Source organism: Eschrichtius robustus, chromosome 9 (genome assembly GCF_028021215.1).
Source record: "Eschrichtius robustus isolate mEscRob2 chromosome 9, mEscRob2.pri, whole genome shotgun sequence".
Lineage (NCBI taxonomy): Eukaryota > Metazoa > Chordata > Mammalia > Artiodactyla > Eschrichtiidae > Eschrichtius > Eschrichtius robustus.
Window position 1 is genome coordinate 49,143,506 of NC_090832.1, and position 16,784 is coordinate 49,160,289.

Sequence of the window (16,784 nt, forward strand, 5' to 3'; positions counted from 1 at the left end):
TTGCGTCCGTGACATCATCATCATGGCAACAAGAGCTGCAGCCTGGGACGGAGGAGCCCGTGTGATTCCCGGCGGCGGCGGCGGCGGCAGTGGCGGCAGCAGCAGTAGCAGCACCAGCACCGACGAAAGCGCGAGAGCTTCTCTCCTGTCGCCCCTCGCCGGGTGCTCCTGAGGAGGCGGCGGCAGCAGTGCCCACACCGCCCCGCCCGCCGCCGCTGCTCGCCGTGTCTGAGTGTGAGGGGAGGGGGCCGAGCCGCGGAGAGGAGGGGGCGCCGCCGCCACCGCGGCTGTGGGGCCGCCGCTGCGGAAGGAGCCGCCGCTGCTGCTGCCGCTGCCAGGTCTCTAGTGAAGAGGAGGTAGTGGCGGCGGCGGCGAACATGTTTTCAGTGAGGATAGTGACTGCCGACTACTACATGGCCAGCCCGCTGCAGGGGCTGGATATCTGCCAATCCCCCCTCACCCAGGCCCCTGTCAAGAAGGTGCCAGTGGTGCGAGTCTTCGGAGCGACCCCGGCAGGTAAGCGGGCGCAGGCGGAAGCGGCGGACGCCCGGGCAGCCCTCCCCGCCGCGCACTCGCGCGCACGCTGCCGGTCCTCTCCGCAGATCGCTGCCGCGTCTTCCCTCCCCTTGGCCCTCCTCGCCTTTCCTCCCGAGCCTGAGCCTGACGAGAGGCGCAAAAATGGGGGTCCGCGCGAGCGTTGCGCGCCGCCCCCCGCATCCCACCCCAGGCGGGGAGGCGGCGGGCGCCGAGTGTTTACACTGCGTGCGGCGGTCGGGAGCCGGGTCCGCACTCGGGGTCGCGGGCGGGCGGAGCGGGCACTGCTCTCGCCCCGGAGGACGGGTCAGGTGGCCGCGCCATGTCCTCCGTGAATGGGTGCGCGGGACCCCGCTGTGAGGTCGGTCGCTGGTGGGACCGCGGACACCCTCTGCGTCTCCCAAGTTCCCGTTGCTGGAAATGGCTTTCTGAGGAGTGGGGAAGTGTCAGCTCTGTTGTCAGTCGCTCCTCGTCGCCTCTTCTCACTAGCGCTCTCCTCTGCCCCTTCTGGAGATGCTGTGGGCTGAAGAGTGGCGCCTGGGGCCAGATAATCTTTCTTGTTGAAGTGACCATGTGGTTCTGCTGTGAGTGCAGGTCGTAACTCCTTAGAGTTTAAAGTAAAGCCTCAGAGTCTGGGGCACAGGGCTGCGTCCCCAGGTGCATTGCTTTCAGGGAAATGTGTATCCACAGAAGTAGGAAATGCGTGTTTATGTTGCCCAACGTATAACATCCCACTTAATAGCGTGAATTTCATAGGAACCACAGCTAAGCCCAGCAACGCAAACATTAAAAAAAAAATGCCCCTGTGCTGGGGTGTAGCATTGCATTTTAAATACACGTACATTTAAGATAAAAACTATTTTGAAGAACCAGTGGGGTGGGGAGACAGAAGCTACGTTCTCAAAAGCTCTTGGAGATTTATGATAATGTAAGTAGGATAGTGGCCAAATTTACAAGGTTTTTAAATTGTTTTGCTTTTCTACATGCTTTGAACTGCCTACGTGAAATAATGGAGCTGCCTCCTAGAAAGAGATGCTCTTACCTCTAGCTATGTACTGCCCTTTGGGATTTTAGATAGCGTTTCCCACTTGATGCTCCTTGCCCTAATCACCATTCATCTTATTACTGCAGTCAGTTTTCCTGTGGGCTATCAAGATAATAGCACTTTCCCAAACACAAGCACTCATTCTAAGCAGTTATCTTTTTTTTTTTTTTAAAGCAGTTATCTTTTAATGTGAATTCTCTTTGTTAAAAATTTCAGTGTTGTTAGTGAGATTTGATAGAATGCTTCTTTTTAAAATAGTGAAAAAGATTTTGATGATATGGACTTTTTAAGATGGGACATTTGGGTGGTGTTAACAATTTGTTGAAAGTGTAACACCTGAAACTTTGGAGGCAATAAAGAGTTCTGAAGGATAGATTTTCTGCCCTTTTAAATATAGTGGTGCTGTCTTTGTTTCTAATTGGAATTTCAGTGTAATATACTGTTTTGTTTTTTTTTTTTCACTTCAGGTGCAGAGAAGGAATAAGATAGGGATGTTGATATAGCTCTGTTCAGCCAGATTGTGAAATTATAAAGGGACATGCTAATAGGATATACTGTGGCATTGCTGTGTATTACAGTTTGTATGGTTTGGGTTACTTTTCTACACATAGTTTTTTTTTTCTCTGCACAAGTCATGAAATATGTATCCCTGAGTGATTTGCAAGCTCTGTTTTATAGGGAAATTTTGTTTGTGGAAAAAAAGTGAATTTCAGAGTGAGCTAGGAGGAATTTTATTATGTGAAAAAATATTCTTTAAAAAATAAAGAGTATGGTGTACTTTTGTGTTTCTCAATATTAAAAAAATAGACATGTGAACTAGTCTATAAAAAGAAATACGTGTTTCTTCCTCTTGGACATCTTACAATAGATTACCAGCATCTCCCCCTCCCACCCCTTAAAAAAAAACTGGATTAAAAAATCACTTTGAAATGTATAATGTAAATCAATATAAAAGTTAGACTTTTTTGTACATACATTGAAAGATATAAAACCTGATACAGAGAAACCCAAGCTACAAGTTGTTAAGGATAATTGAATTGAGTTTTCTATAAACATAGTTCACAAACATAAAAATTTTTGTGTTTCCCAAAAGGTGAAAAATTTTGACATCACTGGCATACGTTTAGAGTTTACAGCTTTCAGAATCAAGCCAGCATTTTTAGCATGTGAGAAACTCCCAGTAAAATTAATATTAATTGAACATAAACAAAAACTGTACAATTATCTGCTTCTGAATTCTCTCCCCAAAGAAAAGTAGTCCAGTCCACCTAGTAAAATAAATTTTGAAAATAATTAATATAAAAAAGAAGTCAATTTGGCTTAGTAGAAGTCTGAATGCTAGAATTTTTAATGAAGACAGATTTATTGTTTGAAAGCACAAACTATCTACTAATTAGTAAAATTAATGAAAAATTGTAACACATGATAAATCTATGTTAGAGTGTTATAAACTTGTCTTTCATACATAGGAAATCTTGGAAGTCCTCAATTCTCTACCTTGGTTTGGAGAAAATATGTTTTTAAACTGAGTTTGCTTTTCAAATGAAGTTGTGAAAAATAGCAGCAGAAGAAATTTTCTCCCAAATAAAGTGACCATTTCAGATTTATATTATAAATTTTGAACCGATTGGTTTATTACATTTTTACTAGTTCAGTTTTCCTATTATTGCATGAAAAGTATTTTTCTGCTTTAGAAAACAGTCCAGTTGACTTCTGATTGTCCTGTGTTTTGAGGGCATATTTGAGTAATTTAAGAAATAAATTGTCTTAGGCTTAAAAGCTCTCATATCTTAAGTTGGTGAAATTTGAAAAGGTATTTTAAAAAGTTGTACATTCAAATTTGAATGATAAATCCTGACTGACTGATTTAATTCCTAAGTGGTTGAGGATATTGGTTCCTGAGAGAATCAATTAAATTTCTATATATAAGTGATGGAATTATTTTTGAAAAACCAAAAACCTCTTCTGCTTTTCTTTCACTCATTTAAAAATGTCTTGAATATTGTTTTGACATACAATGCATTGAGCAATATAACAATTTTTTGGTAACTTGTTTTAGTGGTGGGAAGCAAGGTTATAAATAACTAAAGTACAGGACGGCGTTTTTTCACTTAGATTTGAATATGGGTATGAGTGCTCTGGGAATTCACTTCAAATAAAATCCTAAGGCTTTATTGTAAGGATCTGACTCAGGTGGATCTGGGAAGCTGCCCAGTTAGCACATACTAACTCTTGCTTATTAGTTGCCTGATGTAACTCATTTCATGTTGAGCTTAGACAGCTTTCTCAGTTTTCTCAACATCAATTTAAACAGAATTATCCTTTCAAAAAGCTTCCCTGCTGAGATGCAGAGTAGGAGTAAATAGAAGAGTGTGAGTGAGATGTTCACAAAGCAAGTAATTAAACAAAGTAGGACAAACAGACTATAGAGGGAGCTGCTTGACTTTAAGATTACTGTAAGGAACTCTGCCATCTCCCCCCCTCTAAGTCTTTCTCCAGCTAGTGAAAATTTTAGTAGATTGTTCTAGATGCTATGAAATCAGGTTATTCAACATAAGAAATTGATAATTGTGAAATGCTATATAAAGTTATGTAGTTGCAAAATAACCTCACTGTTTTGGTATTTTGGTGGATTATTAAATAAATTTGAGATGAGTACAATTTTGAAAGCTAAAGCATTTATCAACAACTCAGATTATGAATAATTTCTCTAATAAAAGTCTTGTTCATAGGCTTTTTTTTTTTTTTTTTGCTAAACCATTTAAAAATATTTTAACATCACATAATGCCTATTTGATATAAATATTAGAAAGATTTTTCAGGAGCACTACTGAGATTTAGTGATTTACCACAAACAAAATTAGTCACTTTATTTAGTAGGTATTTGAAGCTTGAGTTGCAAATTTTATTAGTCTTCTGTATTGTGTTTGACTTAAAATAACCATCAGTTAATCAGAAGCTTATTAAGCAGGAGTCCTCTTAAATCTGTGGACACAGTGGAATCTTGTAATATGTGATTCAGTTCATTCAGTGAACACTTAATGAGAACCTACTGCATATATATTGACCTATTTTTTAAGTGCCGTCGTTATGAACTTTTACCCTCCAGAAGCTCACAATGTAGGAGGGATGATAGACATGTAAACATAAGTCAAACATAGTTTAATTGGAATATAAAAGAAATGTGTAAGACAAAGTGAGGACTCAAAGGAGGACATGTTCAGTGACCACCTAGCAGGCAAAAAGGGGAGTCAGGGAAGGCTTCATGAAGGAAGTATGGATTAAGTCATTTTAAAGCAATTTCAAAAGAATATAAAAATTCTGATAGAGGAACAGATACAAGGTAATTCACAAATGGAGAGAAAACTGCTCTTGGCTGGGCAGCTTGGCAATGCATGTCAGAATCCTTGAAATGTTGTTTTTTGACCCAATAATTCCAGTTTTAGGGATTTTAATCTATGAATGTAAATCTTTTGGCAAAATCTGATTATCTTTTGAATCCATCTACTTCTTTCATTATCCATCACCACCCTAGTCTAAACTACTAGCATTTTTGGATGCATTTACAACAAATAGCCTCCTAATCTTGGCCTACCCCAATCTTTTCTGTTCCCTTCTAATCTGTTTTCTACACTGTAATCAGAGGGATCTTTTCAAAATGCAAACCTGATTATATCACCATACTACTTGGTATGCTTCAGTAGCTTTCCATTGCATTTAGGATAAGGACAAAGCTACATGTCTTATGTGGTGGCATCTACATGTCTTACAAGGTCTTGCACAGTCTGGTCCCTACCTCTCTATCCAGTCATGGCTTGAGCCATGTCCTTCTTGCCTTGCTCTTTACGTTCCAGCCATATTGACCTTATTTCAGTCCCTTATTCTTGCCATGCTCCTCCCTCAATGAGGCCTTTGTACCTGCTGTTCCCTCTGCCTAGAATGTTTTTCCTTTTCCTTCACCTAAACTCCAATTTGTCATTCCTCAGGGAAGCCTTCCATAGACTCTCAAAGCTCCATAAACTCTCCTTCATAACGCTTGTTATAGTTGTAATTTTTATATACATTGGAGATGAATGTTTGTCTTTCCCAGTAACCTCCATAAATGCTGGTAATGTGTTCATTTTTGCTCACCATTATACAGCCAATGCTGACCACAGTGCTTGAAACTCAAGCATTTGTTGCAAGAATTAATCAATAGATGATAGGCGTAACAGGGAACAACCCCAAATGTTCAACAACTGAGAAATGGTTACATAAATTGGACATATTCATTTAGTAGAATTTATGTCATTAAAGTCATGTTTTCATGATTATAATATAAATATAATATAAAATAATATGGGAAAATGCTATCAGTATATTATATGAAAAAATCAGTTTGCAAAATAGTCATTTATGCAGGAAAAATGCACCAGAATATAAAGGTTGGTTATCTCTGGGAGGTGTATTTTGTATTTTTCAGATTTTCTTCAGAGAACATATATTGATTTTATAATTTGGAAAAAAAAACTATACAAGATTAAGGAAAAGCTATCAGAAATATGGGAAAAAGACTTGAGGTTGATATTGGGCTCCCAGATAAGTATCAACTAAAATGCATGATTGCATGATGATAGTGTTAAACTTGATTATATAAATTCAGTTTAGGAACTGCAAAATGATTCTCATATTAAAGGAAGCCAGTAATTTCTAGTTTTATTATACTCATTTATATGTAAACTGATTTTAATTTTAAAATGTTTTGCAGAGTAGGATGGCTTTGGCACATGACAGCAATGAAACAGAGCAGAGGTAGAAACAGAGCAGAAATTGACTCTAATATATGTAAGAACTTAGTGTATGATAATGGATGCTACCTTTCCTATCAGTAGTGAAAAGAATTCTTTAATAAAGTGTTGGCTTCCAGATAAGTCAGAAGATTGAAATGTGAAAACAAACAAAAAATGTAGGATAATTATTTTAATTTAATCTAGGAATGATGAAGGTCTTTCAAAGTATGAAACAACTGAAGCCAGATTGCTGAATTTTACACTGTAAAAATAAAATTCTGTATAACGACAAAAATCATAAAGTTAAAAGAGAAGTAGACTAGTAAAAATTATTTGTACACTTTTCACAAAGGACTAATTTCCTCTTAATATACAAAGAGCTCCTAGAAAACAATCTAGTAGAAAAAGTGAGCAAAGAGAATTCATATGAAAAGATGCGCAATTTTATTATAATGAAGATGTAAATTAAAGCTACAGCATACCATTTATCACCTATCTAATTAGGAAAGATTGATACATAGTATAACTTGGGGAGGGTGAGAGGAAGGGGAAATGGGCATTCTCATATATTGCTGGTGGGAGTATAAAATGTTCATTTTCTATGGAAAGCAATTTGGGAATCATTTTCAGAATTTAAAAGTGCACGTATATTTTAGTGGTGTTTTTTTTTTTTTTTTTTTTTTTGGCTGTGTCGCGCAGCTTGTGGGAATTTACCCTACTAAGGATTGAACCCGGGCCCCTGGCAGTGGAAGCGCAGAGTCCTAACCACTGGATCGCCAGGGAATTCCCTTTTTTTTTTTAGTTCTGTTTTTCCTTTTTCACGTATATTTTGATCTAGCAACTTCATTCAAGGATTTTATCCTCTGAAAGATTTTATATATGTGTCAAATGAGCATATAAGAATATTTGTGGCAGCATTGTTTGTCATTGCAAAAGGTTGGAAACAACCTAAACATAAACCAGTAGGGGAGTAGTTAAGTATTATTATGGCATATCTATTCAGTGGAATACTAGGCAGTCTTTAAAATAATGAGGCAACACTATGTGTACTGCTGTGGTGCCATGTCTGATATATTAAGAGGAAAAAAAGCAAGATGCAAGACTCCATGTGTGGTATGCTGCCATTTGTGTGGCTTAAAAAATATATATGTATGTATAAAATGTATAAATATAAATAAATATATGTAAATAAAAAAATATATTTATAAGTAAGTATATATATTGTACACATATATCTGGAAGGATACATGAGAGTTTTGTAACAGTGGTTGCCTCCAGTGAGGGTAACTGGTGGCCTAGAGGACAAAAGTGGGAGTCTAATTTTTTTATAGTGTACTGTTTGGTAACTTTGGGATGTTTTTTGCCATGTGCTTGTGATACCTGTTCAAAGTTAATTTTTTTAGGTTATGTTGTGCTTGCAAGAATTGGTAAGGAAGAACAAAAATAAAGGGGCATAGTAGTCCTAAATAGTTGTCAAATGATTACTGCAGTACTGTTTAATTTGAGGTCTTCTAATTCAGAGCTTCCAGTTGATGTTATGTGGCTCTGGGCCCTAGTGGAGTGGGGTCTGAAGGTAGGGTGTGGGGTTCCTGTAAGCAGAGAGCATGATGAGCATAACTAGCAGTTATTGCTGTGTTTGATATTTTAAGTACATTAAAGAAGGTGCTTTACTACTTGGAATCTACTTCAGCCAGCCAGAGTATGCAGCTGCCTCTTGTCAAGAAAGGATCGTGGAGCTGTTATTGGAGTTTGCATTCTGGGTGCTTGAGGAGCATGTCATCCAGTGCAAGGTGCAGCCACTGATGATGAGAGGACTGGGTAGCAGGGATGTTGCCCTGGGGGACCTAGCTCTACGCCTGAATTTCGCCTGTATTGGATCCTCTTAGCTGTTTGTCTGATGTGCCATTTAGCTTACTGCAAGGTGACTGCCTAATAGTGCGTGTATGTTCTGCAAAAATAAATCATCATTGTTATTTTGAAATATTGTTCCTGATGTGAAAAAGGTTGGATTTGAAATTCATTCATATTGTTACAAATTTTATTTAAATTAAAATTTTTCTTCCATAATTATATAAAGAAAATGTGATAAATTTTTTTCGGCAAGCACCATGTCAATGCCTCCAAATGCCCTCTTGTTGGCCAGTGTGCTGAACAAATATTATTTACAGTGTGAAAGGGGTTGGAAAACACTGTTCTGGTGAAATTCTCTCATTTTATTTAAAGAAAACTGATATCTAGATAGATAAGCTCAGGGATTTGTCCACTTTACAGTTGGTTGGTGTGGGGCTGGGTCTGAAAACTGGGGATCTTGACTCGGCCCTTACTGCCTGCCTCGCACTGGCTCCCCAGACCTGAGGGAAAATTGGAAAGGCATTGGTTATAATTGAAAGACTAACATACCGACGTTTAGAGGAAAAAAATGCACGTACGCAGTTTAGAAATCTTTGAGGGCCTGCGGTGTCCGATAGTGCTTAGACTCTTCCTGTAGACTAGGTTATAGTAGGATTTGTTTTGTGATGACTGTAGCTATCTTCTTTTAAAGAATAATATAAAGGCTAGACTATAACAAGAGGAATTTAGGACAGATATAAACAAAAATTGATACTAGAATTGTATGTATATAGTTTTCCACAGAAAAGGGGAATGAATCAGGAGACCTTTCAAGTTCCTCTGGTGCTGTAATTAAACTTTTTCTGGTCTTGCTTTTGATTGGATTAGAATTTGTTCAATTAAAAATGAGTGAAAAATGATTGGGGTTTAAGTAGGTTGGGGTTAAATAGGCTTCAAAGAATGTTGCCATTAGCCTTAGATATTTCAGAGAAATACTTAGAAACTTATTAAGGTATGGGATATGGGATGGTATATCTCACTTTGGTACCTGGCTGCCATTTTAACACCACAGTGATGCTAAATAAGAGAGGAAATAAATAATGAGAGTTAAGGTACAGTAAACTTTGGGTAAAATTGTGTTAACTTATGGTTTCCAGATAAGATACAGATAAGGCAGGAGTAGGTGTCTTAGGCAATTTAAAGAAAAACACTTCACTGTCTAGACATAAAGTAGATGCATTTTGAGACCAGAACAAATTATAAGTAAAACCCTCTTAATGACAGCTATGTAACCTTTTGGTGTGTGGTTGGGTGGGGTTTTTTTGTTTGTTTTTGGTTTTTATTTATTTTTTTGTCATTTAAGTTTTCCAGATGATCTTCTGTGTTTCTTCCAGTTCTCTGTAGATTTTTAAGTATTTCACTTTTTTAAGTGAAAAATATTTTGTTGCTTAATTAGTATTGGCAAACTGGACTGTTTTCTGCAGCAGAAACTGAATATATGCCTAGGAAAGTAAATTTGGAGAAAAAAGGGCAGTAATTGTCTTCAGAAAACTTAGGTTTTTTTTTTTGTCCAATTCTGTTTTCTTTTTAGATGATAGCTGTGGGAAGTACTAAGATTTTGAGGTCAATTTCCTTGGGGACAGTTATTTAATTTTCTTTGGATTAAGAGAGCATTTACTATATATATGATTCAAAGAATAAAAGAAAGCATGTTACCTCAAAAATGCTTGTGTAATATATAACAGTTTAACAAGAGTTTTCTATTTTTCTTCCATTTATTACAACTACCAAGGTAGTATAACAAGGATTAAAAGAAATATCTTATTTTGCATACATATTTATACTTCAAAGTAATTTATACATTAAATTAGGTTTCGTTTGAGATGGTGAAATGAAAGACTTTGTAAGTAAGAATACATGTTGATATGTGAAAAAATGTGAAGTTAAAACATGTTGGCATACTCCTAGTTTCTCAGAACAAGAAAATGACTAATCTAAATTTCATTTCAGAATAAAAACCAAGACAAGCCACATAAAAGCAACCTAAAAATTAAACTGTCATCATATTATTTGTTTTAAAACTATGGAATAATATATCTGAGGAAGATTTCTCTCAAAATTGTTTTTCTCAATTTCAAGTAAGTAATTTATTTTGGTTAATATATTGGGGATGAGGGGAGGTGGGGGTGAACCTTGGCATTGAAGTTGATAAATCTACTCATCCTTAAAGTAACAACTCAAATATTAACCACTTTAAAGCCTTCTGTGACTCCTTTGCCCATTCCCAAAAGATTATCTCTTTGGTCTTCCACAGTCCTAGCCTCTTTTCACATGGCTGATAAAGGACTGACTACACTGAGTGTTGTGTTTGTCTGTAGGAATAGTCATATGGCACTACCCTTGTGTGCCTCCTGCCCCTCACCCCTACCCCAGGACCCTCCGCACTGCCTCTGCTGCTAAGAAACCCTGGATAAGTTATTTTATTTCTGTGAGCCTTAATTTCCTCCTCTGTAAAGTGAGTTTTAATAATTTCCACCTCACTGGATTATTATGATTAAACATGGTAAGCAGCAAATATCTGGCATATATAGTAACATAACTGTTACTTTCCTTCTAACCCTTCTAACTCCAGGATCTGCCACATTACTGCATATATACCAAGCACTCTTTAAAATGTTTGAGTTGAATTGAAATGAAAAATGGAATTTTTGTAGCATTTATTCATTCCTCAGAATAGGACAAACTAAAATACCTGTACATTGTGGTGTAAGGCTCTTTACAGTAGGTCACTGACTCATATGTCTAAAGTCTAGGTAATTACTGGTTTAAAACACTTTTAAAAAATTGGCTATTTTTTATAAGTACCCTACCCAGGCCTGATTTTTCTTTTTAAACTGTTGATGTGTGTGTGTATGTGTGTCTATACATATACATATATATACATATATGTGTGTGTGTGTGTGTGTATATATATATATAGAGAGAGAGAGAGAGACAAAACTATCCAAGCCTGATCTTGCCTTGAAAAAGGGCAGTGTTAAGCCATTGATCAAGGAGTAACTACAGTTTTCCAATACTGCCATTTAGGTTAAGTGTATTTCTTGTGAAAGAGCCTTATTTTCCAAAGCCGTTAGTAGTGCCTTCTTTTTTTTAAATGATGGTAGAATGAGTTGGAAGTGTGTGTGCACCAGAGATCATAGTAGAGGTGACAGTGGGAACTATCGCTCTCTTCTTTTTTTGCCTTTTGTGAATTAGTAACACACACACAAAAATGAAGCCTTTGGTTTTTAAACCCATTTAGTATTGTGCAATGTGAACCAAATGAATTCATTATTGCCTAGAGTTTCAATTTTCTTCACCATATTTTTTCTACATATATTCCCAGGTTTTGTTTTGTTTTGTTTTGTTTTTTAATAGCATTGTCTTCTGGATTTTTCACGAAGTTATTAGAAAGATTTTCAAATTAATTTTGATGAATCACACTTTGGTTGATGTTGCTTAGTGATTATAAAATAGAAGCCAAGTTAGTCAAAAGACTTTAAGGTTACATCATTTTACTAACAGAGGTTATAGACCATTTATTGAGCCCTTACTGTGTGCCTTATTCTAAGTGTTTAATTTTCACAACTCTATAAAATAGTTACTACTATCCCCATTTTACAGTTGAGGAAATAAGGCATGAAGAGGTTAATTAACTTTTGCCTGAAGTTATTCAGCATATGTTTACCTCATAGCATGTGAGAATTAAAATGAGGGAACATGTATTAGGCCATTACCTGCCTAAACAGAAGAAGCAGAGAAGCAAAATCTGAGATGTACGTCTCCTAACACGTCCAGAATCTGATAATAGCCATTATTGAGACATGACAGTGACCATGAATGTATTCTTATTCATTAATTTTTTTTTTGTAATAAATATACCCTGCTACTCTGTACTGACCCTTTTTTTCCTGAGCAATATTAATGTCTCCTCTCAAATTCATGTTCCCATTTGAACTGGATTATTTTGTTTTTATGTGTATGTGTTTATAAGGATGGTAGGGCTTTACTTATAATATCAATCTGATATAAAATATTTTTATAAGTTAATTAAATAGTATATGGATATATTCTCATTGTGAAATTTTAAAAAGCAGAAACAGGTAAAACAAAAATTTTCCTTGGCCACTAATCCTATTCACCTCCCCACTTGTATCAATTTTTGTATAACAAACCTGCCCCAAAACTTAGTGTATAAAACAATAGCCATTTGTTAGCCCATGATTCTGGCATGGGCTCAGTTCAGCATTTCTGCTCCTGCTTCTGGCTGGGCTTGCTTATGCGGCTGCAATCAGCTGAGAGGTCGTCTGGAAGCCAATTGGCCTAGAATGGCTTCACTCCTATGTCTGGATATTGGTGCTGGGGTGGTGGAGAGCCATGTGTCTCCAGCAGGCTAGCCTTCATGTGGAGGCAGTAGTAGGGTTTGTAGGAGCAGCAAGTGAAGGCAAGCCCATATATTTTGTCTTTTCTGATGGACCAAAGCAAATCACATGGCCAAGCCCAGAGTCTGTGTGGGAGGGATTTCCTAAAAGTGTGTGACTCATTAGGGAGCCATTACTGCAACAATCTGCTATACCTCTGTTGCTGGCCGACTCATTTTTCAGGAAACATTTGTCAGTGTACAGTGCCCTGCTCTTGAAAAAGTGTAGTGTTTAAGCAATTTATTTACCATTTCAGATAAATTTAGTTAATTTCTTGTTCTCACTTGTTTTATTCCATTCTCATCATCCTTTAGCATCATTCCTGGTCCCATTCACCCAGCAAATTTAATTGATCACCCACTAAGTGCACAAAAGGCCATCATGAGATGAGGAGCAGATGGAGCAATACTACTGTGTTCATCATCAAAGTTTCTTAAACTTGTCCACCTGTCTGCTTCATTATATGAACAATATTCTATAAAAGCAGACAATTACCAACAGATTTTTTTAAATGACCAACAGCTCACACCAGCCTGAATATATCTTATGTACTACATTTTTTAAATGTCTTACAAGGATTTCTTCCAGTAAGAAGAACTATAATACAGAGGTTGTTTCAATCTGTACTCCCACCAGCAGTAATGAGACTTGTTCCAGATTTTCACCAAGGTTATGATCTCAAATGTTTTGATCTTTACCAATCTAATAGATAAAAATTATGGATCTCAGTGTAGTTTTAATTTGCATTCTTTTATTGTGAGTGAGATTGGATGTCCTTCCAGATACTTGAGAGCCATTTGTATTTCTTTTTCAGGATACTACTCGTTTATCTTTTACCCACTTTTCTGTTGTGAGTCTTGGTCTTTTGCTTAGTGATTCCAAGGAGCTCTTCATATATTAGGAAAATTGGTCTCTATCTGTGAATTGAGTTGCAAATATTTTTTCTAGTTTGTTTATTCTTATGGTAAATACATTTTATTTAAATAATTTTTTTTCATTTTATAACGAAGTTTGTATCTTAAATGACGCTTCTAGAACACATTTAGTTGAGGTTAGGTTTAAGTATTAGCTTTGAGAATGGAAGAACACTTATTTAGAGAACTTACCTTTCAAAACCCTGACTTAAAATGAAAAGTTTCAAAAGGATCCTATCTTTGATATACTTTTTTCTCTTCTAAGTTTGGTGCTATCATGAGACCACTCTTTTTGACAGACCAGTCCAAGAAGTAGGATCATCCTTTGGAGGGTAATTTTTAGATGATTGACTGTAGAACATAGTTGGAAAATACATTTGTGTTACTTAGAATAATATTGCTTTGAGTCTTGTCTAGTTCAGTGTGCATTGTGTGTATGTGTGTGTGTGTGTGTAATGTGTACAGTATATACACATATATATAGTGGTAGTGTTTCAAGCAATGCTCTCGTATAACCCTTTATCTCTTTAGCCAGCCTTTACGTAATCAACCATATAGCTGTATTAGTGTGGCTACATTTGGCTATTGTTTTTCCAGTGGGCCACAAAAAAGAAAGACAAGCAGACTGTGACCTTTTTTGAGAAAGCAATAATGCTACCCAAAACCCAAATAATATCCTACATTTTTAATAAGATTGTAACGAGGTAGGAAGAGGATAGCAGAGGCATCTATGATATATGCAGCATCTGACATTATGAAATACTTTGACTTCTTCCCTTGAGTTCTATATAAAAGTGGATTAGAAAACTGCAAGGCTAAAGAGATTAGCATGTTTTAAGTCATTTAATGTAGTTCTCAAAAGTTTTTAAAGTTGGCAAACCCTTTCTTCATAATAATTTTACCCAGCAGCATCAAAAAAAGCAAAACCAAACAGGAATCCTTAAGTGATTTATAGTGAGGAATAGTAGAAAACCCTTTTTTGCCATGCTTTACATGGTTTTCAATTTTTCAAAGTTGTCAGGGTATTGTTTAGGGTCTGTTATATCATCGCTATCTTTATAAATGTTTCATTGACAATTAAATTTTTCTATTTATTTGATACCAAATTGTTGACATACTATTATTTCCTTGATTGATTCTTTTAAAAAAATTCTAATATTTCTGAGGTTGTAATACATCTCACAATGTGTACATTTAACACAGTAATTTTTTCTCCTGAAAAGCTAGTATTCAACTGATGGTACATCTTATAATAGATGACTTCCTGAAGGAAATGTGACATTTCATAATTTGTTTTCTTTTTTTTTTTTTCATCATTTGTTTTCATTCTCTACTTATTTTTAATCTAATCTGTCATGGAATGAGACTTTCCCACTTTATTTTGTTCTTCATTTTTGCTTTGCATCTCTGATTGTTTTAACTTTTGTATATTTTGATGTTGTGTTATTGGCACATAAAGCTTTATAACTGATAGGTCTTTTATAGCAGTACTTTTCAAACTAATTGTGGTGAAGAATCAATTTTTTCTGATACCTCTTTAAAATACATTAAAAATGAATTACTAGGGACTTCCCTGGTGGTGCAGTGGTTAAGAATCTGCCTGCCAGTGCAGGGGACACGGGTTTGATCCCTGGTCCCGGAGGATCCCACATGCTGCGGGGCAGCTAAGCCCGTGCACCACAACTACTGAGCCTGTGCTTTAGAGCCCGCAAGCCACAACTACTGAGCCCACGTGCCACAACTACTGAAGCCCGCATGCCTAGAGCCTGTGCTCCGCAACAAGAGAAGCCACCACATTGAGAAGCCCACACACCGCAACGAAGAGTAGCCCCCGCTCGCCGCAACTAGAGAAAGCCCGCGCGCAGCAATGAAGACCCAACAGAGCCAAAAATAAATAATAAATAAATTTTTTAAAAATCCACCTCTTTAAAAAAATTAGCGAATTACTAGAAAAATGAAATGAGAAAGAAAACCCAACAAGCTCCCTTTTTGTATTATTATATTATTAAACAGATATAGAATTCCTGTCAAATTGCTGTAAGAGTTTCTAGTTTGATACTTGTCTTGTTGCAAACCTATAACAAACAACTCCTTCATAGACTGCATTTGAGTAGCACTGTAGATATCTTTTTTTAATCAGTCTAAAGAGACCTTTTAATTTTCTTGAGTCCTGTTTCTTGTTCCACATCAAAATTATTAACTATTTCCTTTTAGTTTGACTATTTCCATGTTGTATAATTGCCTGTCACTATTTTTAATTCTTAACCCCATCTGAGGATCTTTCCAGTAGAGGTTTTAAACTATAAAAATTTGCTATAATTGATGTATTTGATTTTTACTCCTATAATTTTATACTTTTTAATAATTCTGTTTTACTCTTTGCTTTCTGTTTTTTGCAGCATAAACTCTTTTATGTGCTTTGTTAAAAAGCATGATACAGTAATCACTTTTAAAAGCATATATACAGAAATGTAGTTTTTTTTTTTTTTTAATGCATTTTAAATTTATTTATTTGTTTTGGCTGTGTTGGGTCTTCGTTTCTGTGCGAGGGCTTTCTCCAGCTGCGGCGAGCGGGGGCCACTCTTCATCGCGGTGCGCGGGCCTCTCACTGTCGCGGCCTCTCTCGTTGCGGAGCACAGGCCCCAGACGCGCAGGCTCAGTAGTTGTGGCTCACGGGCCCAGTTGCTCCGCGGCACGTGGGATCTTCCCAGACCAGGGCTCGAACCCGTGTCCCCTGCATTGGCAGGCAGACTCTCAACCACCGCGCCACCAGGGAAGCCCAGAAATGTAGTTTTAATGATAAAATTTGGGAACAAATAAAAAATATTTTCTTTTATGTGATACAAGGAATTTAGCTTATTTTAATTTTTATACTCTCAGCTTCTGAGTCTTTAACTTACAGATGTTGAATGTTTTAAACAGTATATCTTCTCTTTAAAAAAACTTTTAGCTTATGTGTTAAATTTCAGTAGAACAATTGAGACTTATCTCTATGTATTAATGTTGTATGGAACACCACCACTCATCTATTTATACCACACCGTTTATACCCATTCTTGAGTTCCAGGTTTAATTTTTTTTTTTTTTTTTTTTTTTGGTTGCCTCAAATACATTTCCAGGTACTATTTTTCAGGAGAGATCCAGGTGGTTTACTTTTCTGAACCCTTGAATATCTGAAAATGGCTTTTTTTGTGTGTACATGTTAATGAGACCATGGCTCAAAATGGTATTC

At 36.8% G+C, this 16,784-nt stretch overlaps 1 protein-coding gene across 3 annotated transcripts in view; it reads left to right on the forward strand.

Moving 5' to 3' along the window:
• Positions 1-9: 9 nt before the first annotated feature.
• The window catches only part of REV3L (REV3 like, DNA directed polymerase zeta catalytic subunit), a 188,535-nt gene continuing 171,760 nt past the window's right edge, over positions 10-16,784 (forward strand). For 2 of the 3 annotated variants that reach the window (XM_068551255.1, XM_068551256.1), the window contains exon 1: positions 10-516. In XM_068551255.1, coding sequence (XP_068407356.1) covers positions 378-516 — 139 coding nt within the window. In that variant the 5' untranslated portion in view covers positions 10-377. Of the gene's footprint in view, positions 517-10,188; positions 10,317-16,784 lie in introns of all 3 variants that reach the window. The other variant, XM_068551257.1, reaches the window with a different exon arrangement.